General features: G+C 64.9%; 2 protein-coding genes across 4 annotated transcripts in view; both read right to left on the reverse strand.

The window, feature by feature from the left end:
- Positions 1 to 915: 915 nt before the first annotated feature.
- APOA1 (apolipoprotein A1) lies at positions 916 to 2,755 on the reverse strand. Its single transcript, XM_004605063.2, has 4 exons — positions 2,634 to 2,755; positions 2,443 to 2,504; positions 2,161 to 2,314; positions 916 to 1,563 (listed from the first exon to the last, which is right to left on the reverse strand). Exons 2-4 carry the CDS (start codon positions 2,483 to 2,485, stop codon positions 963 to 965), a joined length of 798 nt encoding a protein of 265 aa, XP_004605120.1. The 5' UTR covers positions 2,486 to 2,504; positions 2,634 to 2,755; the 3' UTR covers positions 916 to 962.
- A 3,477-nt stretch (positions 2,756 to 6,232) lies between these two features.
- The window catches only part of SIK3 (SIK family kinase 3), a 181,200-nt gene continuing 161,428 nt past the window's right edge, over positions 6,233 to 26,004 (reverse strand). The window contains exons 15-25 of one of the 3 annotated variants that reach the window (XM_055129788.1): positions 24,431 to 24,574; positions 21,201 to 21,351; positions 20,727 to 20,852; positions 20,518 to 20,603; positions 19,777 to 19,886; positions 18,782 to 19,115; positions 17,576 to 18,414; positions 10,080 to 10,243; positions 9,681 to 9,813; positions 9,077 to 9,235; positions 6,233 to 8,056 (exon numbers count right to left, since the gene is read on the reverse strand). In XM_055129788.1, coding sequence (XP_054985763.1) covers positions 9,081 to 9,235; positions 9,681 to 9,813; positions 10,080 to 10,243; positions 17,576 to 18,414; positions 18,782 to 19,115; positions 19,777 to 19,886; positions 20,518 to 20,603; positions 20,727 to 20,852; positions 21,201 to 21,351; positions 24,431 to 24,574 — 2,242 coding nt within the window. In that variant the 3' untranslated portion in view covers positions 6,233 to 8,056; positions 9,077 to 9,080. Of the gene's footprint in view, positions 8,057 to 8,335; positions 8,489 to 9,076; positions 9,236 to 9,680; positions 9,814 to 10,079; positions 10,244 to 17,575; positions 18,415 to 18,781; positions 19,116 to 19,776; positions 19,887 to 20,517; positions 20,604 to 20,726; positions 20,853 to 21,200; positions 21,352 to 24,430; positions 24,575 to 26,004 lie in introns of those variants that run through there. The other 2 variants (XM_055129787.1, XM_055129789.1) reach the window with 2 other exon arrangements.

Here is a 26,004-nt window from a genome sequence, read left to right on the forward strand (position 1 = left end):
GCATGTGCATGTGTGAGAGCATGCACATTGTGCATGTGTGCATGGGCATGCATGTGCACCTGTGTGCGTGCATGTGTGCATGTCCTGCATGCGTGTGTACATGTGCATGCATGTGCATGCACATGTGTGCATACATGTGTGTGTGCATCCTCAGCCATACTGCTGCCTCTTGGTCATCATGAATGCCTGGGAGAGAAGGTGCAGATGGGTCTACTCAGGCCTACTCTCACCTTACTGAACTTGTCCAAATTCCAGCCTTCCCACCCCATCCCAGGCCCCGGGGCACCCCCCCACCCCCCACCGGGGTCTGCTGAAGGCTGCTGGTTTGGCTCTGTGCCAAACTTTGGAAGTAAAAATGTGCGAATTACTTGCATGTGGTGGCAGTCTCCACCCTGTCCCAGGCAAGGGCGGGGTGTGTGAACTGGCAGAAAGAGGGACCCCGTGGTTGGGGGGCGCAGCCCTCACCGCTGAGTGGCTGAGAGAGACGTTTGTCCTCTGCCCCGTGGTCTTGGTTCACAGCAGTGGTGCTCAGGGTCTCTCCTAGCCGTGCACGGGGAACCGTACTGGGTGCTGGGGTTGGCCGCGAGCAAGGCGAGAGCCTTGACCTGGCTCCTCTGGCCCCACGCAGACCCCATTTCTCCCAGCAATACCAACGCCGTCCCTGAGCAGGGTGCAGTACTGGGCAGGGCCACTGCTGCCGGCCGCCCCATCCCCAGCTCTGGCATGGGGCTCTACGCCTCTGCCCCTCTCGCAGGGCAGGGCGGGGCAGGGCGGGGCAGGGCAGGAGCCACCGGCTGTGGAGCACTCAGGTCCCTGAGAGGCCCCCGTGGACGAGGCACTGACTAGCGGACCAGCCCGACGTCGCGCAGCAGGAACCCCCTCCCCTCCTGGGCCCCCCAAAGAAGAAGCCGCGTCCCTCTTTGGAAATCTTTATTCTCGGACGGGGGCCGTGCCCCAGGCGCTCACTGGCTCTCGAGCTGCTGGTGGACCTGGTCCCAGGCGACCCCGGCGCTGGACTTGATGTTCTCCCACACGGGCAGGAGGCCCAGCACGAGGTCGTCCAGCGCGGGCTTGGTCCTGTCGCGCAGTGCGCTCAGCTGCTCGCTGGCCTTGCTGTGGTAGTCCGCCAGGACGCTGCCGCTGTCCTTGAGGGCCTCCATGCGCTGCACCACGGCCCGGCGCACGTCGTCGCTGTAGGGCGCCAGCTCCAGGCGCAGCGCCTCCACCTGCTTGCGCAGGTGGTCCCGCAGCTCCTCGCCCAGGGGCACCAGCTTGGCCTGCCACTCCACCAGCTGCTGGCGCATGCCCTCCCGCAGCTCGCCGTTCAGCGGCGCCACCTTCTGGCGGTACACCTCCACCTCCTCCTGCACCTTCTTCTGGAACCGGTCCAGGTACGGCTGCACCTTCTCCTTCACCAGGTCCAGGTCCTTGTTCACCGTCGCCCGCAGGCCCGCCGTCTCCTTCTCCAGGGTGGCCAGCAGCTCCTGGGCCACGGGGCTCACCTGCTCCTGCAGCTTGCCCAGGCTGCTGCTCATGGTGTCGAAGTTGTCCAGGAGCTTCAGGCTGGCCAGGGAGAGACGGGCACGCTGGGGTCATCCCCGGCCGCCCGCCCGCCCGCTGTCTGGGCTGTAAGGACCCACTGCCTGTGTGTGGGTTTTGTTCCTCCCCTGGGGTTGGTTCCCCGGTGCCAGGGGATGGGGGAGAGAGTGCGCTGGGTTGGGTGTCTTGCCGGAACCCAGAGCGGGGCCTTTATTTGATTTCTGTTTTGGGTTACTCCTGGCTCTGACTCGGGCATCATTCCTGGCAGGCTGAGGACCACGTGGGATGCCGGGGATTGAACCTGAACCCGGGTTGGCCGCACGCAAAGCAAACACCCTCCCCGCTGTGCTATGGCTCTGGCCCATGGAGCAGGGAGGAAGGGGGGGCTTTAAAGCCTGTCTCTCCCTGTGCTACTGTCCCCATCTCCTCTTGGAAGACAGTCGTCCCTGTCCCTGGAGATGGAGGTGCTGAGTGGGGGTGGGTGAGGGGGGCATTGTGGTTTCTCCATCCAGGTCTTCTGGGGGTATCGAAGAGCAGATGAGGGCCAGCCACCCTGCCCGCACCCCTCTGCCCCCACTTCAGCCAGCAGTCCCCACCCGAGACAGCCCAGACGCCTCTTACTTGAGCTGCTTGGCCAAGCCGGATGCCTCTAGCTGGGCCACCTGGTCTCTGCTGGTGTCCTTGAGGGACTCGGCATAGACCCCCGCCAGGTCCCGGATGCGGTCCCAATAGCTCTGGGCGTCATCGTGCTGCAGGAGATGGCGTGCCTGGCTCCCTGGGGGCAGGGACGGGCAGAGCAGCTCAGGCCAGCGGCCCCCCCCCCCGCCCCGGACTTAGGGAGAAGCCCTGACCCCCCCCCCACATACACACACTCTGGGGAGCTCTGGTTGGGGGGTCACCTACCCGTGAGGAAGAGCACAGCTAAGGTCAGCACTACAGCCTTCATTCTGAAGGGACGCGGTGACCTGGATGGCAAGGGGTTGGGCTGAGTGGCCTGGGCTCCAGAGTTCCCCCCACCCTGGAGCCCCCCCCCCCAGCTCCCCGCGCCCTCTGGAGCCGGGCTCGCACAGGCTCCTGGCCAGAGCAGCTCTTACCTGCAGTGCTCAGCGTCTCGGGTCTCTGAGTGAGCCCCCGCTCCCGGGGGGCCTATTTATGTCTGCAGACGGGGGGCGGGCTGGGAGGCCACAGGGCCGGCCCAGGCCTCAGCGCAGCTCACTGGTCCTGGCCATGTGGCACTTGAGTTCAAGGATCAGCACTGTCCCCGGCTGGCCGGGCAAACAGAGTGGGCAAACAGGAAGGTGCCTGGCCCGCGGGGCCAGGGTCAAGGGTTGAGGCGGGGGCGGAGGGGTGGTGCAAGCTCGCGGGGCCAGGCCGGGGCGGCTGTCCTGGGCCCGGCCTTCTTGTTCCGCTTGACGGTGGCACCTGCCACTGTCCACGGTGCCTGGCGGGGGCTTTGGAGGGGAGGAAGAGCGAGAGGCCGCTGCCCTTTCCTGCTGGAGGGGCTTCCTCCCTGCAGCCTGCCCTCTGCATTCCAGGCAGTCAGTTTGCACCCGGGGCCCCTCCCAGGACCCTCCCACAATGCCCCCCAACCTCTGCAAACCCTCCCCATTCCTGGTCCCCAGGCTTGACGTTCAAGGGCCGCTGGTGGCTTCCCAACCCCGCAGTTGCAGAGGCTGCATCTCAGACCCAATTCGAGAGCCCCAACGGGGCCTTGCCAATTTCCAGTACTGCCGTCTAAAAACACCACCCACCGCCGTCTACCAGCTCTTCGGGTGGGAACCAAGTGTTTTACACGAAAGCTGATTATTTAACGCCACGAAGGGCACCGTGGCTGTGGAACCAAAGACGTGGTGGCTGTCCTGGACGCCTGCGTGTCCGCGGGCTCTGCGAGTGGGCCTCCCGGAGGTGAGAACGGAAACGAGGCCTTGAGGGGCCGTGCGGGGCCGGGGGTGAGGGGTAGACAGGCCTGGAGCTGGGCAGGTGGGAGACTCGGGCTTTCATTTCATTTAGCCCCACACTCGCCAAATCTAGGAGAAGGTGGAGCTCGAGCCTCGAGCGCCCCAGGACGTCCAGGCTGAGGACGTGGAGGTCAGCGACTGCTTCCGCCCTGGCTGCCACGGTCAGTGGGGCTGGTGGTGAGGGGGCATCTCGCCCACGGCCGCTGGTCTCCTGGGCGGGCTGGCCTTGAAGTTGCGGTCTCTGGACTTGGCTCCGGGGCAGATGTGTACCAGCACCATTGACCCCGGAAACTCCCCAGCACCCTGGAATCCCCTGGGCGAGCGGAGTGGCTCGCCTGGCCCTGGGCAAGTTCTACAGAATCCTCCCCCCATTGTCACCTGTTCAATGGGAGGTCACACCTGTTCGCTTCCGGTGGGGATGTCTAGGCACGGACGGGCCCGGGAGGTGCTGCCTGCATCTCAGCCCGCGGGAAGGACCCTTCCTGCACCCTTCCCCACTGGAGGGTCGGCTGAGTTTCATTGCAAGAGCTGGGACCGGAGTGATAGCCCGGCAGGCAGTGTGCTTGCCTTGCCTTGCCAGTGACCAACCTGGGTTTGACCCCTGGCATGCCCTATGGTCCCCTCTGCTCTGCCAGGAGGGATCCCTGAGCACAGAGTGAGGAGTAACCTCTGAGCCTGCAGCGGGTAGGGCGTTTGCCTTGCACGCGGTCGACCCGGGTTCAAATCCCAGCATCCCATATGGTCCCCTGAGCACCGCCAGGAGTAATTCCTGAGTGCAGAGCCAGGAGTAACCCCTGTGCATCGCCAGGTGTGACCCAAAAAGAAAAAAATAATAATAAGAGAACCTTGACTTCAGTGACCTGAGATGCCGTTACCATACGGGGGAGACAGAGTAGACCTTTCCGGATGGGGGCCAAGGGGAACCCACATCTGCCCACACACACGCCCACACACAGAGCGCGTCTACACCGAGGGCCGTGGACTGGATTCACTATTCCGTGGCTTCAAGGCCACCCTCATGGCTCCTGGGCCCTTCATTCTCATCCCGGAAATGGGTCCCTGGAAGGAGGCCTCCGAGCTAGCACTGCCCGGACGCGCAGCTCGAGGCCCGAGGGCCTGGCTGCCCAGAGACCCGCGGTTCATTTCACAATGTATGTCCAGCGCTGTGCTAGCAGGTCACTTCCTCTGCAGGACTCTGTCCCCCGTCACCTGACAGACGCTCCACAGATATTTGCTCAAAGCACGGCACGGGCACACTCCAGGAAGGGTTCCTGGGGCCGCAGGCCCAGGTCTGTGTCCTGGCCATGCTTGGACACGGAACTGCGGTTGAGTCCACGGGCTGCAACGTGGGGGGGACTTGTAGCGACAAGAAGGGAGATGCCTCTTTCCTGCCCGGCCGTGACCGGAAGCTCCTGCCCTCCACAAGGCACCGCTTGTGTCTGATCAGGGGTGACTGCGTCCTGCAGACACAGTGCAGGGAGCGAGCAGGAGGCTCCATCAGGAGGCACTGGGCTTGACCCCGGGGCCCCCGCTCCCGTAGGTGGGAGTCTGGCTCCTGGGGAGGCGCGCCCGCCTTCCGAGTTCAGCATCCTATAGCTGGACCGGGCCGGGGCGGGCAGGACAGGCAGCCTGCAGAGCCCCCCCGTCCCTGCACTCACCCGTTTCCTCGAAGCTCGCCCCTGCCAGGCAGACGTGCTAGCTGACCTCAGCAGGGAACGGTGCCTCTGGCGAAAGCTCAGTCCAGGCACGTAGGTGGCACCCGGGGCTGCCCGGCCAGCACCGACGCTTGGGCTGCCTCAGGGAGACCCCCCTGGAGCGGCCGGAGCAACACTACAGCGAATAAGGCACTTGCCTTGCACGTGGCTGAACTGGGTTCGATCCCCGGCACCCCGTATGGTTCCCTGAGCCCCACCAGGAGTAATTCCTGAGCACAGAGCCAGGAGTAACCTCTGAGCATTGCCATGTGTGACCCAGAAATAAAATAAGAAGACCCTCTGGAGAAGGTGCTTGTTCAAAGACAGTGTGTGTATGCGGGGGGGGGGGGGGGGCAGTGACTGCAGAGGCCAGACAGACGCTGGCCAGCACGCCACCCCCCCTGTGTTTCTGACCATGGCCCCACATCATTCCAAGCTTGCTTTCCTCCTGTGCCTCCTTCCCCCCACCACTACCATATTTATGCCATTTTCCACCTGTGACCCCTTGGAATATTTTGGGAACCTCAAAGGGGGAAACCGAGGGCCTCTGGTTGAGAAACTCTGAGAAGGATAATCATTTTTTTCCCCTTTTGGGTCATACCCAGTGGTGCTCAGGGCTTACTTCTTGCCCGGGGTGGCTCAGGGGACTGTTCCGGAGATCGAACCCAGATCGGCTGCATGCAAGGCGAACACTACTGTGCTACTGCTCCGGCCCCAAGAAGGATAATTAAAACGCAAAACAAATGGGCCTCAGCCAACACGCAGGAGCCCTCCTGAGGGGCAGGAAGCATGCCGGGTGCCGCGTGGCACGTGGGGATACGTGTGGGCGTCAGGGCACGCAGGGCGTCTGGGTGCGTGGGGGGTACACGCTGGGTGCTGGATCCTGCGAGCAGAGGGGGCTGGTCCCGGCTGCTGGCGAGACGGGCTCAGGGCCTGGGGCCACGTGAGGAGGCAGCCGTGGCCTTCTGCCCACAGCCCCCCGCCGCCCCGTCTACCTCATGTGACTGTCCGCAAAGACTCAACGTCTGATGGCAACGTGGATCTGACTGTTTTGCTTTTTTTAATCCTTTTTCAGTTCAACATAGATGAGAAAGGGAAAAAAAAATACTTCTGACATTTTCAAAGAACAGAAATAGGAAAGTATATTCATGTACATTCAACATATACTGCGCATATTGGTTCTACAATACAAAGCAATGACTTCTCAAAACTGGCTCGCAGGATGGCACGGTTTGGAGGCTCACTGGCTTGCGCCGGGGTGTCGCTGAGGTGAGGGTGACGGACGCTTCTGGAAGTCCAGTACCACGTCAACGGGACAGGTGGTGCGCGGTGGGGTAGGGGGGGCATTCGGGGGTGGGGGGGGCTCGGGGTCAGCAGGCGCCCAGAGAAGTCGACAGTTGTGGTCGGGGTTTCCTTGATAGCCTCCTCCAGCTGAGCTCTTGGGGGTCCCCCAAGTGGGAGGGAGTTGGGGACCCTGGGAAGCTGGGCCGGATCCCGAGAAAGGCTCTTGCACGGCAGGAATCCACTCAGGAATCTGGGGCTCGGGCCCGAGCTGCCTGGGGGGGGAGGTCACACGGGGTCCCCCTTCCTCTGTGCAAATTCACAACTAGGGACCAGGAGGGGCGGGGGACCTCTGCTCTCCTCTCCCTGGGAAAAGGTCCCCACCTGAACTTTTCCCATCGTTCCTCTTTGGAAGCTCCGAGGGAGAGAATCCAGTCCTGCCACCACCCCCCGCCCCGCAGAGAAGACTTTGGTTTCTAACGGTGACGGGAAGGGAAGTTCGTGCCACAAACGCACTGGGTCGGCGGGGGGCAGAGGGGCCATGAGGCCTGTTTGTTACCGGCACAAGCGAGAACTGGGCACAGTTACGACGTCTAAATAAAAACCCTTGGAGTGAGAGGCGCGGGCGAGACGCCCCACTGCGAATGCGCCGATGAACCATGGCTCTGTCCAACAAAAATTCCTTTCGCTTTTATTTCATGAGAAGAACAATCCTAGCAACATTTTACCCAAAATAATTCGTATATGATGAATTAAAATGGGGGGTGGGTGTCTGAGGAGGTCCGGGGAGGAGGAAGAGGCTGGGTGGATCCCTGTTCTTGCCCGGGGTGGCCAAGAGGCAGAAGAGGAAACGGAGGCAGAGACACCGGCGCTGGGGCCCGCCCCCCCCCCCTCGAGGTACGTGGGGACACAATTCTGGAGTATCAGAGGATGAGAAGAGCCACGTTGGGGGGCAGGGAGAAGCAGCAGGATGGTTTGGGAGGGACCCGAGTTCCTGTCACGGTGGCCGGGGCTGGTTCTCCTGGGACCTCAGCTGGGCCGCTGAGCTGTTGAGCAGTCAGGGACCCCCAGGCTCTAGGCTCGGGCTGGTCTGGGTTTACTCTCACCAACGCCACCCTCCCTCCCGCCCGCGCAGCCCTCAGTCTCTGGCCCGGGAGGAGGGATGGGTGGGCGGCACGGCCGGTGGGCTCATGGGGGCCAGGGGTGCCTCTGGCCCCCGGGTGCTGGCCGCTCACGATCCCCTCTGCCGTTTCAAGAAGGGGAAGGGGAGAAGGGAACCCTCCAGGAGCGCATACCCCGACCCGAGAGCCCCAGGCCCCCAGCCACCCGCCACACGGCGCCCACGGGAGGGGTCCCCGTGGACCAGCTGCTGACTTCCCGGGCGAGGCGGTCATGGAGGTGGACATGGCAAACCCCCCCCCCCCCACCGCAGCACCCCAAAGAACAGCGCACGAGGAGCCAGAGGTGAGGGCGGGGCCGGGGGCTCGCGGGTGGAGAGAAACACGCGGCGGTTTGGCGCGAGGTGGCGAGATACTGTGGGTCTGTCTCCAGCCAGTGTCCCGGTCCCCGGCCGGCCGGACACACCTGCAACAGAGCGGACGGACACGGACACTCAGCTTTTCCTGCCGCTTCTTCCTTCTCCTTATTTTTCCTTTCTTTTTGGGTTTGGGTCACACCCAGCGGTGCCCAGGGCTTACTCCTGGCCCGGTGCTCAGACATCAGCCCTGGCGGTGCTCAGGGGACGCTATGGGACACCGGGGCTTGAACCCCGGTCGGAGGTATGTGAGGCAAGTGCCTTGCCTGCTGCACTATCTCTCCAGGCCCTTGGATGTTTTTTCCCTTTAAAGCAGTGGGGTCACTCCATCTCTTTAAAAAATTCTTTATTTGGGGCTAGAGCAACAGTACAGCGGGGAGGGCGTTTGCCTTGCATGCAGCCGACCCGGGTTCAATCCCCGGCATCCCATATGGTCCCCTGAGCACTGCCAGGAGTAACCCCTGTGCATCGCCGGGTGTGACCTGAAAAGAAAAACAAAAATCGTTATTTATTTATTTTCGGTGCTCAGGCCATGCCCGGAGATGCTCAGGGGTTACTCTTGGCTCTGCACTCAGGGACCCCTGTTGGCGGTGCTCGGGGTGGGGGATGCCAGGGACCAACTGGTTGGCCCTCGCAAGGCTAGTGTCCTGCCCGCTGGATTATCACTCCGGCACCACCGCCGGTGCTTCAGCAATTTGTCCCACTGAGGCTCGAATGCGGAGGGCCGGGTTAAGGGTCCACAGACCCCAGCTGCTCACGGTGTGGAGGGCCGGGCCCTGTCATGCCTGGCTGGAACATGCTGCCGCCAACAGACAGACAGACAGACGGGACAGACAGGGACTGCGTGTGTTTCTCTGGCTGGGTCCCACCCTTCTCCTGCCGGCCTGCACCGCGGCCCTGGTCCTCGGGAGTTTGCTGACCGTCTGCCTCTGTGCGGGGCAGCGCCTGTTCTCGGGCTGTGTGTGTGTCCGGCCCCCGCAGGGCAGCCAAGGGCCAGCCTGGCTTCCGGAAACATCTTCCCGCAGGCCCGGCGGTGGCGAGGGCGGAGCCGGGAGGCGCGAGTCACTCACCCTGTCACACGCCGGCCTGCTCCATGCTGAAGGAGACCTCGGGGTGCTTGTAGCTAAGCAGGATGCCGCTGAGGCACGTGGAGGGGTAGCAGGGGTTCAGGTGCTGGCTGCCCTCGGGCAGGTCGGGGAGCTCGGGGCCTCCGGGGGGGTCCCCGCATTCTGCAGCAGGGAAGATGGAGATGGGAGGGGAGGGGCAGGTGGGTAAGGGGGGAAGGAGAAGCCCAGGCGGGGCCCATGCCAGGCTCCTCCTTCTCCTAGAGCCCCAATTCCCTTTGCTCCCCGCCCCACCCCCTCACCCCCCACCGAGCTGGGACCCCCCCTCCTGGCTGCAGGAGGACTCGAAGCAGGGCTCCCCAGGGAGGAGGGCCGGGCCGGGGATGGAGCCTCCTTCTGTGCAGGGCAGGGGTGCCCAGCCCCGCGTGCGCCTGCCATACTCTGCCGGGGGCCTGTGGGGGCTCTTGCTCTGTGCCTGGGCGGGCCTGCCTCCCCCACCCCCCCAGGCGCCTGTGCTGTGCCCATGAGGGGAGAGCTCGTGGGGCGGCGGCGCCCAGGTGCGCCCTTGCCTCTCGGCGGGGAGCAGCCCCGGGCGGGCGGGCGCCCTCACCTGCAGCGCCCCCGTCCTGGAACTGCTGGCTGCCCATGAGCGAGGACTGGCTGAGGACGGCGTCGGCCATGCGGGCCGAGCTCAGCGCCTTGCCCGCCACGAGGCTCATTCCCGACAGCGTCTCCAGCTGCACCTGCGGGGTACACGGGGGTGGGGGGTGGGGGGTGAGGCCGTGCCCCCGGGGCAGGATGGCAGAGCCACCCTCCCCGGGAATCCAGCCTCGCAGAGCTGGGCGCCCTCGCCCCAGGGTTCGGGGGCGCCACGTCTCGAGGCCGAGGGCCGAGACCCGAGTCCCGACTGGGGACAAACTTAACCGCAGGCCCTGGGGCTGGGGGGGTCGTGGCGCAGGGCGGGGGCTCGCAGGAGGGCGGGGTGCTGGTCGGTCAGGGGTGGACTCACGTAGGCATCGTCGCTGCTCTGGATGGTGTGGTGTCTCTGCAGCGCGCGGGGCCGCGGGGGCTCGCTGGTGCTGCCGAGGGGCGGGTAGCCCGGCCCGTCAGGCTCCCGCAACTCCATGGCCTGGCCGGGGCCCCTTCTCTCCATGCAGTCCCCCAGGATGGACTCTGGGGAGAGCGGAAGGGTCAGGCCCCACCCCCACACGCACCCCGCCCCCGGGCCCCCAGTGGCACATGCCTTTGCTGAGCTGCAGGCTGGGGGGCCGTGCCGAGGCACCAGGGAGGAGCTTCCGGGCACCCCCTTCCCCGCCCGTCACCCCTCTGCCCCTCCCTCCCACAAGCTCCTCTGCGGACTGAAGCACGGCTGGCATGGCTGGCATGCCCGTTTCCGCTGCCCATCAGCATGCCAGCTCTCCTCTGTGGAGCTAATGCCGCCGACGGGCAAAGCCCTGGACCCGCACTTCCTCCGCAGCCCGAGTTCCCTAATTGGCAGGAGCTCTTAGGGACCCCGCCACTCCTTACTCGGGGGTCCCACCATCGCCTTGACGCCTAAAGATTTGACCTGGCTGGGATCACAGTGACATCAGGGAGGGCATCTGTCTTGCATGCCACCGGCCAGGTTCGAACCCCGGCTCCCTATATGGTCCCCTGAGCACAGAGGCAGGAGCAGGTCCTGAGCGTGGCCCCCCAAACAGTCACAAAACTCAACCTGGGAAAGTTGGGCCTGCGGGACCCTCACTTCCCAATCTCGCTGCTTCCACGGAGCCTGACAGCTCGAGCATCCAGCCTCGGCCACCGTGACCTGCCACATTTACCCGTAGGGGGTGGGGAGACAGCCACGCAGGGCAGGTTTTGCCCCGCACGTGGCAGACCCGGGTGAGGGCTCGAGCCCAGCCCAGGAGTGATGACGAGTGAGCCCGGAGCACTGCTGGGAGCGGCCCCAAACCAGCTTTCTCATTCTGCAGCCGCCAGCCTCCCTTCCAACCTGGACTTCCTGTACTCGCGCCCCCGCCCTGCCACCCTCAGCTCTGGGGGCGGGGGACCCCGGCCCGCTGAGGTCCGCCTTTCGACCACCTCCCGTGTCGCTACGTCAGGAACCTCCCCTCTCAGGGGGAAGCAGCTTATCTCAGTTCAGACGTCAGGAGGCTGTAGAGGCCCCGACGATGCCGTCAGCCCATGTTGGATTGTGTTCAGATGATACCATTATGCCTCAAAGTTCCGTCTCAGCGGCAGGACTGCAGATCAGTCTACGCCTGTGTCTGAGACTGCCCCTGCCTGACACCCATGGGTGCCCTAATTCGGGCTTAGAGGGCTGGGGTATGGCCCAGGAGCAGCACACAGGTCTCGCATGCCTGAGAACTGGGTCTGATTCGCAGTATCACAATAAACATAAAGAACAAAGAAGCCAGGGCTGGAGCGATAGCACAGCGGGTAGGGCATTTGCCTTACACGCGGCCGACCCGGGTTGATTCCCAGCATCACACTCATATGGTCCCCTGAGCGCCGCCAGGGGTGATTCCTTAGTGCAAAGCCAGGAGTAACCCTTGTGCATTGCCAGGTGTGACCCCAAAAAAAAAACAAAACAAAACAAAAAAAACAACAAAAGAACAAAATAGCCTCTCAATTCGGGCGGGGTGATGGCTCAAAGGGCTGAAGCACGGCACAATGCCAAACCCCCCAGATGTGCCCCCCCGCCCCTGAACATGGATTCCTATCCCGTCAGCAGCCCTCTGAACTGGGCGTGGGGAGAGAGGGAGTCTCCTCTTGACCAAGGACGGTCACCCCTAAGTGACAGCGCCTTGCTGGTAGCTGTTCCACGGGGCCTGGGCCGTGGGGCAGGGGATGGTGCCCAATAACGGCGCGTTTGCCACAAAGACGGGGCCCTGGCCTCCAGCATCCACACGTGTTTTGCTAGGGCAGGTCTCTGAGTTTCAACTCCTTCGCAGCTGTGGCTTATTTCCTGGCGAGCTACTCCTTGGTGAGATCAAGTTTTCAGAAAGTGGTGTAATAGGGACACACAGCCCGATGCCAGGCGCACCCGTTACACCCGTCTGGATACAGAGAAAGGGCTTCGGGCCTGTCCGAACGGTCTCTTGTGAGAGCCAGGTGGCGCCAGCTCAGGGGCTGAGGTGGGCCAGGGATGGACGGGAGCTGGAATGTTCCAGAGGAAACAGGCAGGCGCGTCCCTCTTCCAGAGAAGGCAGAGGCAAGAACCCCCTGCCCACGTTCAGTGAGCAGACAGGCGGCCTCGGGCTGCCCCAGGACCCTGGGCCGGAAGCAAGCGGCTGACAGGAAGCGGGTGCTGCAGGCTCGAAGGGGCAGCCCGGGTCTGGGTTCCGAGCGGCCACTTTGGGTAGCTGATTTTGTCGGGATGCTTCGACTCCTGGGTCGCTGAGTGCAGTTCCTTTGGGGGTCTCACCAGTCACCCCCCGGCCCCCTTGAAGACACACAGTGTCCCGTCTAAGGCCTTTCTTCCTTTCACGCTGCAGCCCCACGGCCTGGGGACACCCCCTGGAAGCGTGCCCGTGCCTTTCTACCCAAACCCCCGAAGCCTCAGTGCGGGGCTGGGGTGTGACGCAGACACTCCCTCCCTCAACTAACGCCGGGGGGACCCTCCCATGCAGTGCTCAGGGGGCCAGGGGTCACTCCCATGGTTCTTGCTGAGGCCAGTGGGAGAAGGCGGACAGTGAGGATGTGGCTCCTGGGGCAATGTGGTGTCGGGGCCAGTAGGGTCACCCCCGGGGGTGCCGGGGAAGGCAGGCAGCGGGTCAGCTGCGTGAAAGGCCTGTGGCCTAACTTCTATGCCACCTCCCCAGCCCTCTTTCCTGCAAGTTGGTTTCAATTCATTTCTTCTTCCAAGCCTCTGGCCTCCCCACAGCCCTCCCCTCCCCTGGCACGGCCCTTGGGAAGGTCACCCAGATGCTGCCCCTCGTCCACCCTCAGGGCCGCTGCCAGCAGACCTCAAGGCACCCCAGGACCTGCAGCCTGCCTGAGTCCCAGGCCTAGCGTGGCCCCCGACCCGAGCTCCGGGCTGCCAGGCTCCAGAGGGGGTGGGGACAGGGGTGGTCTGTGCTGAGTGCCAGAACCCGGCCCCAGCCAGGAGACAGACATTCTCCGGTTTGCGCATGCTGAGCTCGTTGGCAAAAGCAAATAAGGAGACTTTTTTTTTTCCCCCCTGAGGGAGGTTGCACCCAGAAGTGCCCAGGGGCCGGTCCTGGCTCTGCACTTAGGGGTCACACCTGTCGGTGCTCAGGGGACCATACGCCACACCGGGGTCTGAACCAGGGTTGGTCGCATGCAAGGCAAGTGCCTTCCTTCCGGTGCTCTTTCTCCAGCCAGAAAGTGGATTTGAGAATTTTGTCTTGCTTATGGGGGGGGGGGGGGGGGGAGGGAGTCACACCCACACCCAGCAGTGCTCAGGGGCTGCCGGAGTGACCCCAGGTGGAGCCAGGGCTGGAACTGGTGTGGACAACCATCGCCACCCTGGCACTATCACCCCGAGGCCAGGAGACCGACCGGAACAAAGATCACGACCTCCAGGACCGGAGTGACAGTGGACTCAAGCAAGGGAGACTCTCGAACCCGAGGGGAAAGCAGTGCGGCAGTGGGAGGGGTGCTGGGAACGTGGCCGAGCCAAAGGAGGGCCTGTCTTGGCCCGGAACCCATGCTCAGAGGGCCTGCAGCAGGGGCAGCGGGATGCAAGAGGCAGGGACGAGGGGAGGAGAAAGGAAAGGAGGGGAGGAAAGAAGGGGAGTAGGCAAGTGGAAGGAAGGCAGGTGGGAAGGAAAGAAGGTGAGGGGGGGAAAGAAGGAAGGAAGGAAGGAAGGAAGGAAAGAAGGAAGGAAGGAAGGAAGGAAGGAAGGAAGGAAGGAAGGAAGGAAGGAAGGAAGGAAGGAAGGAAGGAAGGAAGGAGGAGGGAGGGTGGGAGGGAGGGAGGGAGGGAAGAAGGGAGGAGAGAAGGAAAGTAGAAGAGGAGTAGGGAGGCGGGGAATGAGGAAATCTGAGAATCTGCAGCAGACTCCAAATAATAGGGTGAAATCTTTCCTAGCCTCAGTTTCTCTACTTGAAAAATGAAAGCTGTTCCCGATAATGCGAGTTTCTAACAAACCGGGAGGGACGGAGCCATCGGGGTTTCCAGCAGGACTGACCCCGGGTCCAAAGGCCCTTCGGGACACGCTTTTGTTTTGTTTTTGTTCTCGGGTTGCTGGTTTCGGGTCTGGGGTCAACTCAGGCCGTGCTCAGGGCTCACGCCTGGTGAGGCCTGGGGGCACCAGACTCGTGCGGGACATCACGCCAGTTCCGGGACACTGGCGGCCGGGGGAGCGTGGGTGTGAGGACCCGGCTGACCCGGGGCCGGGAAGCGAGCGCCCAGGCCTCTGGCGTTCCTTGCGTCAATCCCGCAGCTGCAGGGACTGCCCAGCCCACGACACGCAAGGCCACAGGAATAGTGGGGACAGAGGCCGGCGGGGGCGGCTTCCCGGTATTGACCGCGGCAGAGTGGGAGCGAGGGAACAGGGGTACACAAACAGACACAATGTGGCTGCCCACCTCCGCGGGACGCGCACGGCCTTGCGCAAGTGTTGACCTGCAATGTTGACCGTCCTTACTCATTTACCGGCCCGGGAGAAGGCGAGGGGGGGCCTGGAGGGGCGCGCTCGGCCTGCCCTCCCGGCCCCTTCCCTGTGGGCCGCCAGGGCGCGGGGAGGAGGCTGGGGGCCTCTCGGGAGTCCCAGGTGCTCATGTTGCTGTGCACACTGGCTCCGCCGTGGAACTGACTTGCAAGAAAACCCTGCGCGTGTCGCGCTGCCGGGAGCATGCCAGGCTCCCTCCTCCCTCTGCGGGGGGCAGGCAGGGACGCCCTGGTGACACGGGGAAGCGGTGGGCTCCCCGTGTGGCCGGACAGGCACACCCTTTCACTCTGGGGGGGGGGCACCAGCCTTCCCTGCTCACTCGAGTCTGAGACGGCCGAGCTGGGCTGCTACAAGGCACCCGCGGGGCCGTCCGGGCGTACTTGTCACTTCAGACACGACGCTGGACAGGCTCTGGCTGGAGCAGGCACAGGTGTTCATGCCTCCCTGTCCGGAGATGCACCGGGGCAGGGGTGTGTCTGCATCTGCCCGCACGGTTGGGGGCGCAGCATAAAGCCCACCCTTGCCCAGACTCTCTGGGAACTTTCTGGAAGGCAGCTAAGCTCACCACTGTACCACCAACGCACTGGGGGCGTTCTGGCCCGGGGGAAACAGGCTAGCCAGCGCCTCAAAAACAGAACCGTGACCTCAGAGCCTGCTTCCGCCAAGCCGGGGCCCTGACACACACGGGCAGGCGGCACCCATGGGTGCCACGGCTTCTCCTTGGGGACCCCACGTCCCATCTACGGGGCCACATGGTTTGAGGGGAGGCCCATGGGGACAGTCTTCCCGCTGCAGAGAGGCCTGAGCTCGGGGGCTGCCGGGGGCTTCCCCGGGCCATGCGCGTCTCTGTGGCTGCGTCTCTCTGCTCTAGCGCCTACGTTCCCACAGAGACGCCAGACAGTGGGGGCCAGGGCTAACAGTGTATGTGGCTCCCGGATCACAAAACGGGCGACGGGGAACAGCATGGAGCCCGGGAGGGCCTGGACTGTGGCTGAGCCGAGGGGGGCTGACGGCAGGGCGGGGGAGTGGAGCGGATGCGTGTGGGGGTAGTCGGGTCGGCTTCTGGTGAGGGGGCAGGGAGAAGTGGGAGGGAGCTCGCCCAGAGAAGCATCTGGAGGCGACGCCCCCAACCCGCATGTGGGGTCTCAGCAGAGGAGCTGCCTCAAAGGTGGGTCTGACCCGGGGATGCGGCTGTGCTCGGGCACTGTAGCTGCTTCTAGATCATTCTCTGGGTCGGAGAAGACTCTGCTTTGGCTTCCTCTGGCCATGCCTTTTCCCACCCTCTCCCCACCCCCCACTCCGCGACAAGTCCCCCCATCCTCTCTCAGGCTGCTCCTCTTCCTCCTCGGAGCCCCCCGTACAGCCACACTCAGCCTTGCTCCAGGGATGCGTCAGGGCCTTCCCTGACGTCCAGGGCCCTGGCCAGGCCTCCACATGCAGAAGCGGCCCGGGAGGGAGTTCTGGAAGCAACTGTTCCGGGCTGGGGGCCGCTCTCTGACAATGAGGGGTCCGTCTGCCCGGCCCTGCTGGCGTGAGGGATGTAAGACGGCATCTAGGGGTGGCATGGCGCCCCCCAAGAGGAAAGTCCAGGTGTAGCTCCACACCCACAGCAGGCCGCCTTGGCGAGATCACTACTGGCGACCGGAAGCGCCCACCCCGCTGAGCCATTCTGGAAAGTTCTCGCAAAGGCCTTTTGGTGGCCGGGCCTGAGAGGCAGCAGGACTCGGCCACAGCAGGCGGGGTACTTGCTCTGACTGGGCGGGCCCGGGTTCCATCCCTGAGCACCGCTGGGTGTGACATAAAACCCAAAACACACAAGTCAGCTGCCACTTCCGTCCTGATCCTGGCTCTGCCGTGAGCAGCCTCCCTTCGTCCATCTAGGGTGGGCCGGGGCACCTTAGCCCCCGCCCTCTGAGGCTCTGTCTCTCGAGGCTGGCCTGCCGGAAACCTACAACCACCCAGCGTCCCCCCAGCACCAGGCGTCGGTCACCTGCCACGCCCCCCAGGGAGCCGAGCTCGGGGGCCTTACTGCAAGGAACAGGGCAGGCGGTGAGGGGGCTGGGGGATGGGGAGACGGGGCAACGCTCTGGGTCACTGTTCCACACACCAATTCCCATTTCGTGACTGGTGATGACGGGGTATTGGTCCAGGTGCTGTCTAGGGAGAGTGCTACAAGACGGTTTCTGAGTAGAACTCAGTGGCGGCCACCCTTCTCTTCAGGGCGACCACGATGACATCAGTGATGATCGCCCAGTGACACAAAATGACAGGGGACCCCCAATGAGGCTGTGACCAGTGAGGGGAGCAGAGTGAAAAATAACTCACACGCATGGGTTATCAAGCACCCCTATCTCCCCCCCAACACACATATACACGAGATGTACACAGAGACACACGCATGTGTGCTTGGACCCCGGCACACATGTCTAGACTGGCTGTGGCAAGGCTGCGGGCATCAAGAGAGGAAGGCAGGAGCAGGAAGAAGGAGCAGGTTGGGCTCCGGGCTGGTGCTCCCCAGCTAGGCCCTACGCCCCCAGAGCAGGTGACGGTTCTCTACCGCAGAGGTCAGCGTCAGCCCGGGGTGACGGTCAGGACGGGATGGGCGGGGAAGCCGCCGTGGCGAGAGCGTGAGAGAATCACCTGGCCCGCTGACTGTGCTAAGCGTGGGTTTTCCATCGCTATCTTTTATTTCGGAAACAGACCCTTGGTACGCCACCCCACGCTTCCTACGCCCTCGCTTGGGAGGTCCTACGGGCCTTCTGGGGGTGTTCCGCTGCCTTTCAGAGACCCCGAGCGCACTCGGCGGAGGCGGGCGAGCGAGCTCACTGCAGGAGCGTGGCCGGGCCGGGGGCGAGGGCGTGGCTCTTACCTCGGCTGGACACCTTATTCCTACTGAAGGCCGCGGCGGGCTGGTGCCGGAAAGGGTGGATCCCCAGTTCCTGCGCGTGACTCACAGTTCCCAGCAGGGACTCGGGGTCCCCAGGCCCGCCTGTACTCAAGAGCAGGGGGCTGTCGTGGCCGCCCTTGGGCAGCGCGCCGGGCGGCTTGGCGTCGGGGAAGGCGTCCCGGGCGCCCTGGCAGAAGCACTCCTCCTCCATGCTCTCGGAGGGCAGGAGCGCGGGCGCGAAGCCGCGGGGCGCGGGCGGCGGGGTCTCCTGGGAGAGGCAGTCCTGCGGCCGGATCTGGAGCAGGTGCTGGGGGCTGCTGTGGGCGTGGTGGGCGTGGGGGGCGTGGTGGGCATGGGGCCGGGGGTACGAGTCAGCGTTCTGGTAGGACAGGGCCTGGCGCTCGGCCACAGTCTGCCTCCCGGCGTCCCCCTGGTTCAAGTGCCGGAGCAGCTCCTGGTGCTCCTGCTGCTGCCGCCGCTGCTTCAGCAGCTGCGCGAACTCCGCGGGCGGCAGCCGGATGTCCGAGTGGCCGGTGAGCGAGTGCCGGGGCGAGAGCAGTCCCTGCAGGATGTGGGGCACCTGCGGGTGCCGGCTGCAGTCGGGCGGCGTGGGGGACAGCAGGGCCTGCTGCAGCGCCGACGCCGCGTAGAGCGGCTGGGGGGTGCCGGGCGGGAAGGCGGGGAGCTGCTCCAGCGGGGGGAGCCCCGCGCCCGCCGACGGGCTGTAGCTGCCGGGGGAGGCCCGGGGCTGGTCCGGAAACAGGTGGGGGTGGAGGTGTGCCTGGTCGTAGCTGGCCGGGGAGAACCGACTCCCGTTCAAGCTGCGGACGCGAGAGGGGGTGAGAGCCGGTACCCCCGCCTGTGCCCACCCCCGCGACTCCCTCCTGGCAGAGCTGGGCAGAGGCCGACGCCGGCTCCAGCGCTGCCGTCTGCTCCCTCCCTTGTGCACAAATGCCCGGGGGGCTGTAGGGGCTGTGAGCAGAGCAGAGCTAGCTGTGGCTGGGTGGCAGGGCCTGATGCCCCGGGGGCCCCGATCTTCCCAACTAAGCTGGCTGGGGAGCAGGGAAGGGGGTCTCAGATGCCCCAAGCCCACCACCTACTCTTCCAACCAGAGAGACGGGCCCAGGCCTCGGAGACGCACCCCCTCCCCGCCCCCTTCTGCTAGGGGGCGTCTGGCCACCTGCTCACCTGTGGGTCTCCGCGCTGTCGGCGCTCAGCTGCTTGGACAAGGGCCGGTGGCCGTAGCTGAAGGAGGCCATCAGGCTGGTCCGGTGCGGCCCTGGCATCTGGCTGGCCCCGGGGTTGATGGACAGGCCCCGCCCGGCAGGGCCCGCCCCGCTGCCCGGCATGCTGCTGAGCGTGTCCACGGGCTCCTGGACCTGGATGGTCACCTGCTGCGGCGGGGCGGGCTGCTGCAGGCCCAGGCAGGTGAGAGCCACGGCCGGGGGAGGGGAGCCGGTGTCGGGCTGCTGGTAGAGGGGGCTGCGGGCCGAGAGGCCTGGGAACTGCGAGGGGGCCGCGCCTGCAGAGAGAGAGCAGTTCAGCGTGACCCGGGCCCCGGGGAAGACGCACAAGGATGCACAGACGGGAGGCCGGGGGGGGGACAGTGCTCCCGAGAGGCAGCTGGGGGGACCAGCCAGGGCCCCAATTCTGTGCCGACCCCCTGGGCCGGTGAGACGCCGGATTATTCCTGGAGCAGCTGCCGGAGGACGAGGGAGGGGCTTGGCGGACGCAAATGCAGGCGCCGGCCAGCATGTCTGGGCTCTGCCGCCCGCCTTTCTCGCGAGTCACTGACCTGGGGCCCCGACATGGGAGCAGGCAGGACCCAGAGGCCCACGCGGCCCCGCGAGAGGCTGTAGCTGGGTGGGCCCCTGGAGGGCGGGCCAGTGTCAGGGCACCGCCACTGTAGCCCCGAGGACTGGGGCACACGGAGGTAGGGTCTGGGGTACTTGACATCTGGTCGGGCCTCCGGGGGTCGCTGTGATCGTAAGCGCCGGTCTTGGCCAGCATCACTTCATGCCTGCGGCATCTCCGTGACTCTGCACAGCGGGTGGGGGTGCTCCGAGGGCGGTGGGCCCAGGGCTGGCGCCCGCTGTCAACACCAGTCTGTCTTCCCGGTGCACCCCAGACTAAGACTCCCTTTGCTGTGCGGCATCCCGGGTTCGTCGGGGTCCCCCACTCACCGTGAGGGGGGATCAGGGCCCCACTCATGGGGGGAGGGCTGTTACTGGGCTGCCGGAAGAGGTGGTTGCTGGGGTGGGTGGGCGGCGGGCTCGAAGGCTGAATTCGTAACCTTGAAAACAACAACAAAGGCATCGACTTCCTGAGGTGAGAGCGTGACGGAGAAGTGACTTTATTTATTTGCTGACTGTAGTTTTGGTCTTTGGGCCACACCTGGCAGGGCTTTAAAAAAAAAAAAAAAAAACCAAAGCCAGTGCCATACTTTCTGCTCCCTCCTCGCCCTGAACTCGGGGATCACCCCTGAGGATCGTATGGGGTGTCCGGGATCAAGACCGGGTCAGCCGCTAGCGAGACAAGCGCCCTCCCCACTGTTCTAACTCTACCCTCCGGCCCCTCGGGAATTAGCTTTGGCCATGCGGGAGCAAAACGTATGGCACGGTTTTGTTATGTTTTGTTTTTTTAAGTCCGTAAGTTGCAGACTAGAAAAATACACGTGTGCCTCCCAGGCAGTCTACGGAAAACCTCCGGGCGTCTGATCTCCCAGGCGGCCACGGGCAGGCGTCACAGGCCCTGCGCCGCCCAGGAAGGGTGTCAGGCCGGCTCAGGGGCGCCGTGAGCCCGAGGGCCCAGAGGTCAGGCCCGAGGTGGGCCGCTGACACGGAGAGTGACTCCCCCACGCGCCAGCTTAGTTCTCTCGGGACGCAGGCTGGAGTCGGCCCGCGGGGCCCGAGGCGTGCCGTTACCTCTGCAGCTGGTGGGTGAGGAGCGCCGGCTGGCTTTCACCGGGGGCCTGGAGAGGCGGGGAAGGCTGCGGAGGGCAGATGGAGTCCTGAAACGGGGGACACCACGGTGAGCCCGGACTGAGGCGGCGGGAATCGAGAACCCGCTGGGGCCACACTGGGGCGGGGGGCGCGGGGGCGGGGGCTCGGGGCACGGGGGCAGGGGCGCCCACCTGGAGCTGCTGCTGGAGGATCTGGTGGTGCTGCTCCTGCTGGTACAGCACGTGCTGCTGCTGGGTCTTCTCCAGGGTCCGCTCGTCCACCTGCCCCCCGTACAGCTTCTGCAGCTGCTCGCACTCCTGCGGCAGAGCGGGTGAGCCAGGGAGGGCAGCGGGGTGGGGGGGGACCACAGGGCCAGTGTCAGCGAGCGGCTCGCCCTCTTTGGGGGGATGGGGCGCTCACTCTCAGCTCTGTTCCCGTGCAGAGGGCCTGGCCGAGGGACAGCCTCGGGACGGCCACTGCCGGGGTGGGCGGGAGGGAAGCAACAGTCCCGCCAGGCGTCCACAAGTCCCCATGGCGGGGCCGGGGGCGCGGGAGCCCCTCCCTGGAGGTTCCCGCTGAAACCAAGCCTGGCCCTGACGCAGGGAGAGGGGCCAGAGCCGGCTCGGCGTCGGGGGACCTGTCCCGCGGGGCCCGGGGGCTGGTACCTGCTGCAGCTGCTTGATGCTGCTGTTGTTGCCGATCTTCTCCAGGTGGGCCTTGAAGGCCTGGATGCTGGCAGCCCCGTCCGAGAAGCGGCGCACAGGGGAGAAGCGCTCGGTGGGGAGGTGCAGCGTGTTCGAGTCCTTGTAGGAAGAGCTGAACGCACGGGAAGGGCAGGTCAGTGCGGGCAGCCCGGGGGCCGGACAGCTGCTCCCGACGGGCACTCGGGTGGCTGGCTGGGCGGGGGCGGGGGAGCCGGCCGCTCCCCCAAGTCTTCGGCCCTCTAGAGCCCGGGTCACAATGCCCAGCTCTGCTTACCTTGAGGGGCTTCTGGCCACGCCCGGCGAGGTGCTGGGGTCAAACACCCCGGGCCCTTACAGAGCTGCCAGGCCCGAGGGACGCTCCCCCGGCCCCGTGGGCAGGCCCACTCGCTCTCTTAACCACTACGAGGGCCTTTCCCCGCCTGAGCCTGCAGGCTGGGCCCCAGTTCTCTGTGGCCAGTGACCCCCACGGGGCGAGGAAGCTGAGCGGGCTCCGCACACGCCTGCTCGGTGCCAGGAGGGGCCCTCCAGGGGACGGCCCCTGCCCGGCCTCTGAAGGAAAGCGTCACCAGGTGGGGTTCCCGGCAGACACCGCCTGCACGGGACACTGCGCGGGAAGCACCGACCCCCTCGGGAGCGCCCTGACGGTGAACAGCACCCTAAGGGGCCGGGGCTCGGCGGGGCGTGCAGGAGCCCAGGGAGGCAGACGCGGCAGAGATGGCGGCACGTGGGTGAAATGGCGCCACCGCCCCCCTTCCGCCCTCGGGTCGGAAGCAGATGAGTGAGCGAGCGAGTCCGGACACTGCAGGGGGGAGGCTGGGAGGGGCTGTGCCCCGTCCCCGAGGCAAGAAGCTAATGGGATGGGCATGAGCACACGTGACAGATGAGGGGGCGGACACGCTGCCGCTCGACAGCAGCCCGAGTCCCAGCTGAGTCGCGGCCAAGAATGACTCGCCCCTAAACTCTGCTCCTTACGTGCTCGGGATGTTTCTGATTCAGAAAGCGGCGTTCGGTAGGGAGCGGAGACCATCTACCTGCACAACACCCAGGTCCGGGATCTCACGGCTTTTCCGGGAGCTCAGGCCGCGAGCAGCCCGACCCCCGGGCAGCCCTCCTGGAGCCGCGAGTCTGCAAGCACTGACACCGGCAATCAGGTTTATGAACAGTCCGTCACGCCTAACGCCGGCCGAGCCCCGCAGGCCTCACGGCCCCTGCACGCAGCCGCACTCGGGGAACCGGCTCCCCGTCTGGAAAGATCCACCTCTGTTCTCCGTTCTGACAGCGCGTTGCCGCTGTCTGTCTGGGGTGGGGAGTGGGGGCAGACCCGACGGTGCTCTGGGGTCCCTCCCGGCGGGCTCAGGGGATCTGATGTGGCCCGAGGGATCAAACCCAGATCGGTGGCGGGCAAAGTAAACTGTCCTATCTCTTGGGCCCCCCGTGACAAAATTCAAAAAATCAAATTTTAACTTCATGCCACACACTTCCAAGGGTTTGGAGAGGTCGCCAGGCCCCTCCTCTGCCCCCGGGTCGGACTGGAATGATTCTCAGAGAACAGACACACACGTGTGTGACACGGGCTGCCCTTGAGCCGTTTTCCCCAGAAAATGAAAGGAATGCGACGGGCTCTCAGGAGCACCTGCCCCCCTCGGTTATGGCCTCAGACACTTTTTTCTCTTTTCCCAGGGCGACTAACCTTCCTCCCTCTGATGCTGGGTCCTGACAGTGACCCCCTGGATGTGCCGAGGCAGCGGGGCCCAATCCCCGCCTCGCGCCATCTACCACGCAGCCCGGGGTGCTCACAGGAAGAGGGTCAGCAGACAGTTCCAGCAGGAGGACCGTGACAGTGGCGGGAGGCGGGGGAAGACACAGGCCTCGGGGCTCTACCTTCAGGCCAGGCCACAGGACGCAGGGGCTGGGGCAGAGGCTGGGTGCAGCTGTGCCGACCAGCAGGACCTCCTGACCCCAAGAGCTCAGGGGGAACATTTGGAATCCAACGGGACACCCCGGGGGCCTCAGCTCACAACAGACCCCGTAGGGGCTGAAGAGCGAAGTGTCACGTTGTGAAGGAAGGAAAGACAGAAAAAAAGACAAACCAGGTACTACATGGTCCACCGGGTAGCAGAGTTCAGCGCCGCTGAGAAACCCCCTTCACAAGGGAGCCCTGCCGTGGCCCCAGGCGGGGTGGGCCCGGGGACAGTGTCGCAACATGAGCTGCCTGTGCCACCAGCGTCTGGTCTGTGGGTGCCAGCTTCTGCTACTCGTGACAGACCATTCTGACCAAGTCACTCCGCGCCAATGGCAGAGCTCAACGTCCTGCTTTCAGAGTTCCCACGTGGCACCAACATGTCCGCGCTGCGTTTCTGCCGAGTCCCTCAAGGGCCAGTGGGAAACCGGACACCATCCACACATCGCATGGCGCTCGCCAGCGGGAGCCGGTCATGGGAATAAGCCACCTACACATCTACTCAACTGCCCTGTCCTCCAAAGAAGATGGAAATAAAATGGGTTCTGTCGTGGGCGGTGGTCCTCCAGGTGGGGTGCCCCTGAGCTTCTGAGGGGACAGAGCTGAGACTCGGGGACACCAGCATCCGCTCAGAGATGCCGTCTGAGTCGAGCCGAGAGCCACTCCCCGCTGCTCCGGGGCTGACCGCGAGGCAATTCCGTGATGTTCACTTGACCAGGACAGTCTAACCTTCTGTCCTCTCCCCAAGAGAACGAGCCCCGAATGCCACGGTGCCCTCATGGGCTGTGCGTGGGGTACCTCGAGAACGGCCTCCAAGCGCACCGGCAGGAGGTGAAGGAACTCTGCTCCACGAGTCGCAAACGGATGATGGGCCCCGTGGGTCCCCCGCAGGGCGCCAGCCAGGGGAGAAAGACTCCCTCGAAGCCTTACTGGAGGCCAGATCGACAGATCCAGCCCCGACCCCTCCTTGGGCCGGCCTTGTGAGAACTGCCCTCCTTGCGGGTGCAAGTGCCCCCCGGCCTCGGAGCTGCCTGTCCAGAGAACCACACGCGGACCATAAAGGTGCCTACAGTCACGGGGAACAAGAAGGCCGGGCCCTGCAGTGCCGCGCACCAAGAGGAGAGATGATTCGAGTGCGGGATGCCGGCGAGCGCCCCAGGGCTGGGCCCGCTGCTGCCCAGCCTGGCCAGGTGAGCCGCGACGAGCTCGGGCAGCCCACGTGGCTACTCACCGATGCTGCTCGGGTGCCAGGTGGGCGGGCCAGACCCGGGAGCGGAAGGGCTGCTGTCCCAGCTGCCGCTGCAGGTCCGGCGCGATCTCAGCGGTAGGGCTGGTCATGGCCAGCGTGTGTCTCTTGGACCTATTGGCCAAGTACCTGCAACAAGCAGGAGCAGATTTGACAGTAAAAAAGACAGCCAGGAACAGCCCGGAACAAGAAGCGTCAGGAGCCCAGCCGAAGCGCTCGGACCGAAGCAGAGCCGGAGCCCACCAAGGGCGAAGAGAACCCTGTCTGGAGGCGGGGGGACCTGCTGGCCAAGGGGCGCCAGCCACGGAGACGGCCGGACGCTGGGCCTGCGAGGAGCCGAGGAGCCGAGGAAGAGAAGCGGGAGAAGCACGCGGAGAAGTCGCACGCCCGACACGCGCCCGACTGGCAGGGGAGGTTTGCTGCCCGCTGACTCCCATCCGCCGTGCCCTCCACACCCCCAAACGCAAGCTGGAGGAACGGAGCTCTGAGAACACTCCGGGGTGAGCCCCACGGACGCCGCCAGGGCGAGAGGCACAGGGACAACAGAGCTTTCCCGCTGCGGAGATGCCCGGACCTGTGACGGGAACTCAGGCATCAGAAACGGAAGCGAGAAGCAAGAAGCGACGGGTGTTCTCTCCACGGGGCCGGCAAGCCCCGGAAGGAGGAGGAGCCACAGGCGGGATGGCCGGGAAGCACGGCAAGAGAAGAGCCAGCTCCAAGACTGAAGAGCTTGGGAGGCGAGGCCTGTGACTCCCAAGGCGGTCCCGACTCCTGCTGCCCAAGAGAGTGGCCCTCCCTGCAGGGAAGCGCCTCCCACAGCCGCTCCTCGGGGCCCAAGTGCCTCCAGGAAGCGTCCCTCCTGCCCTCACAACACAGCCGAGGGCCCGGCCTGCTGTCCAGTGTGCTCAAGGGCCTAGGGAGAAAGAGGCCAAGGCCAAGGCCAAGAGAAGAAGGGGACGGTGGCGAGGCGTGGGTGGGCCGTCCAACGCCTCGTGTCTGGGGGTCTCCAGGCTAGCAGCGGGGTGCAGACACGGACCTATTCACCCTCCCAGCAAACTACGCAACAGCAGCACCAAGAGGACAAGAGAAAGTGGCCCCAAGTTCTGTTCTCATGATCCCGCTGCTCTTCCCGTGGGGGGCTGCTTCTTCCTGAGCAGCAGCTCTCGGCAGAGTTACGGGGTACGGGGGGTGGGGAAGAGTGCCCCGGTCCACAAGACGATGTCTCGCTGCCCGGGCAGGCTCGACAGGGCCACAGACGGTCCTCAGGGGGACGGAGACTTGTCCCCAGGTCAGCCGTTCATAGCACAATGTCTGTCTGATAAAGACACCTGATGTCCCCCAAAGAGCCCAGCCCGTGGAAACCACTTTGCTCAACTCCCCTCAAGGGAAACGCATACAGTCTTGAAGAACACCTGGATTTCTGGGGAAAATACATGCTGGATTCCGGTCAGAACCGGTCCCCAGAGAAAAAGAAAAGACCCCTCCCCCGAGGGCATGCACGGAGCTAAGGAGCGCGGCAGTCGTAGCCCTGTCCCGGGGGCGTCTGCCCCTGGTCCTGG

Source organism: Sorex araneus, chromosome 3 (assembly GCF_027595985.1).
Source record: "Sorex araneus isolate mSorAra2 chromosome 3, mSorAra2.pri, whole genome shotgun sequence".
NCBI lineage: Eukaryota > Metazoa > Chordata > Mammalia > Eulipotyphla > Soricidae > Sorex > Sorex araneus.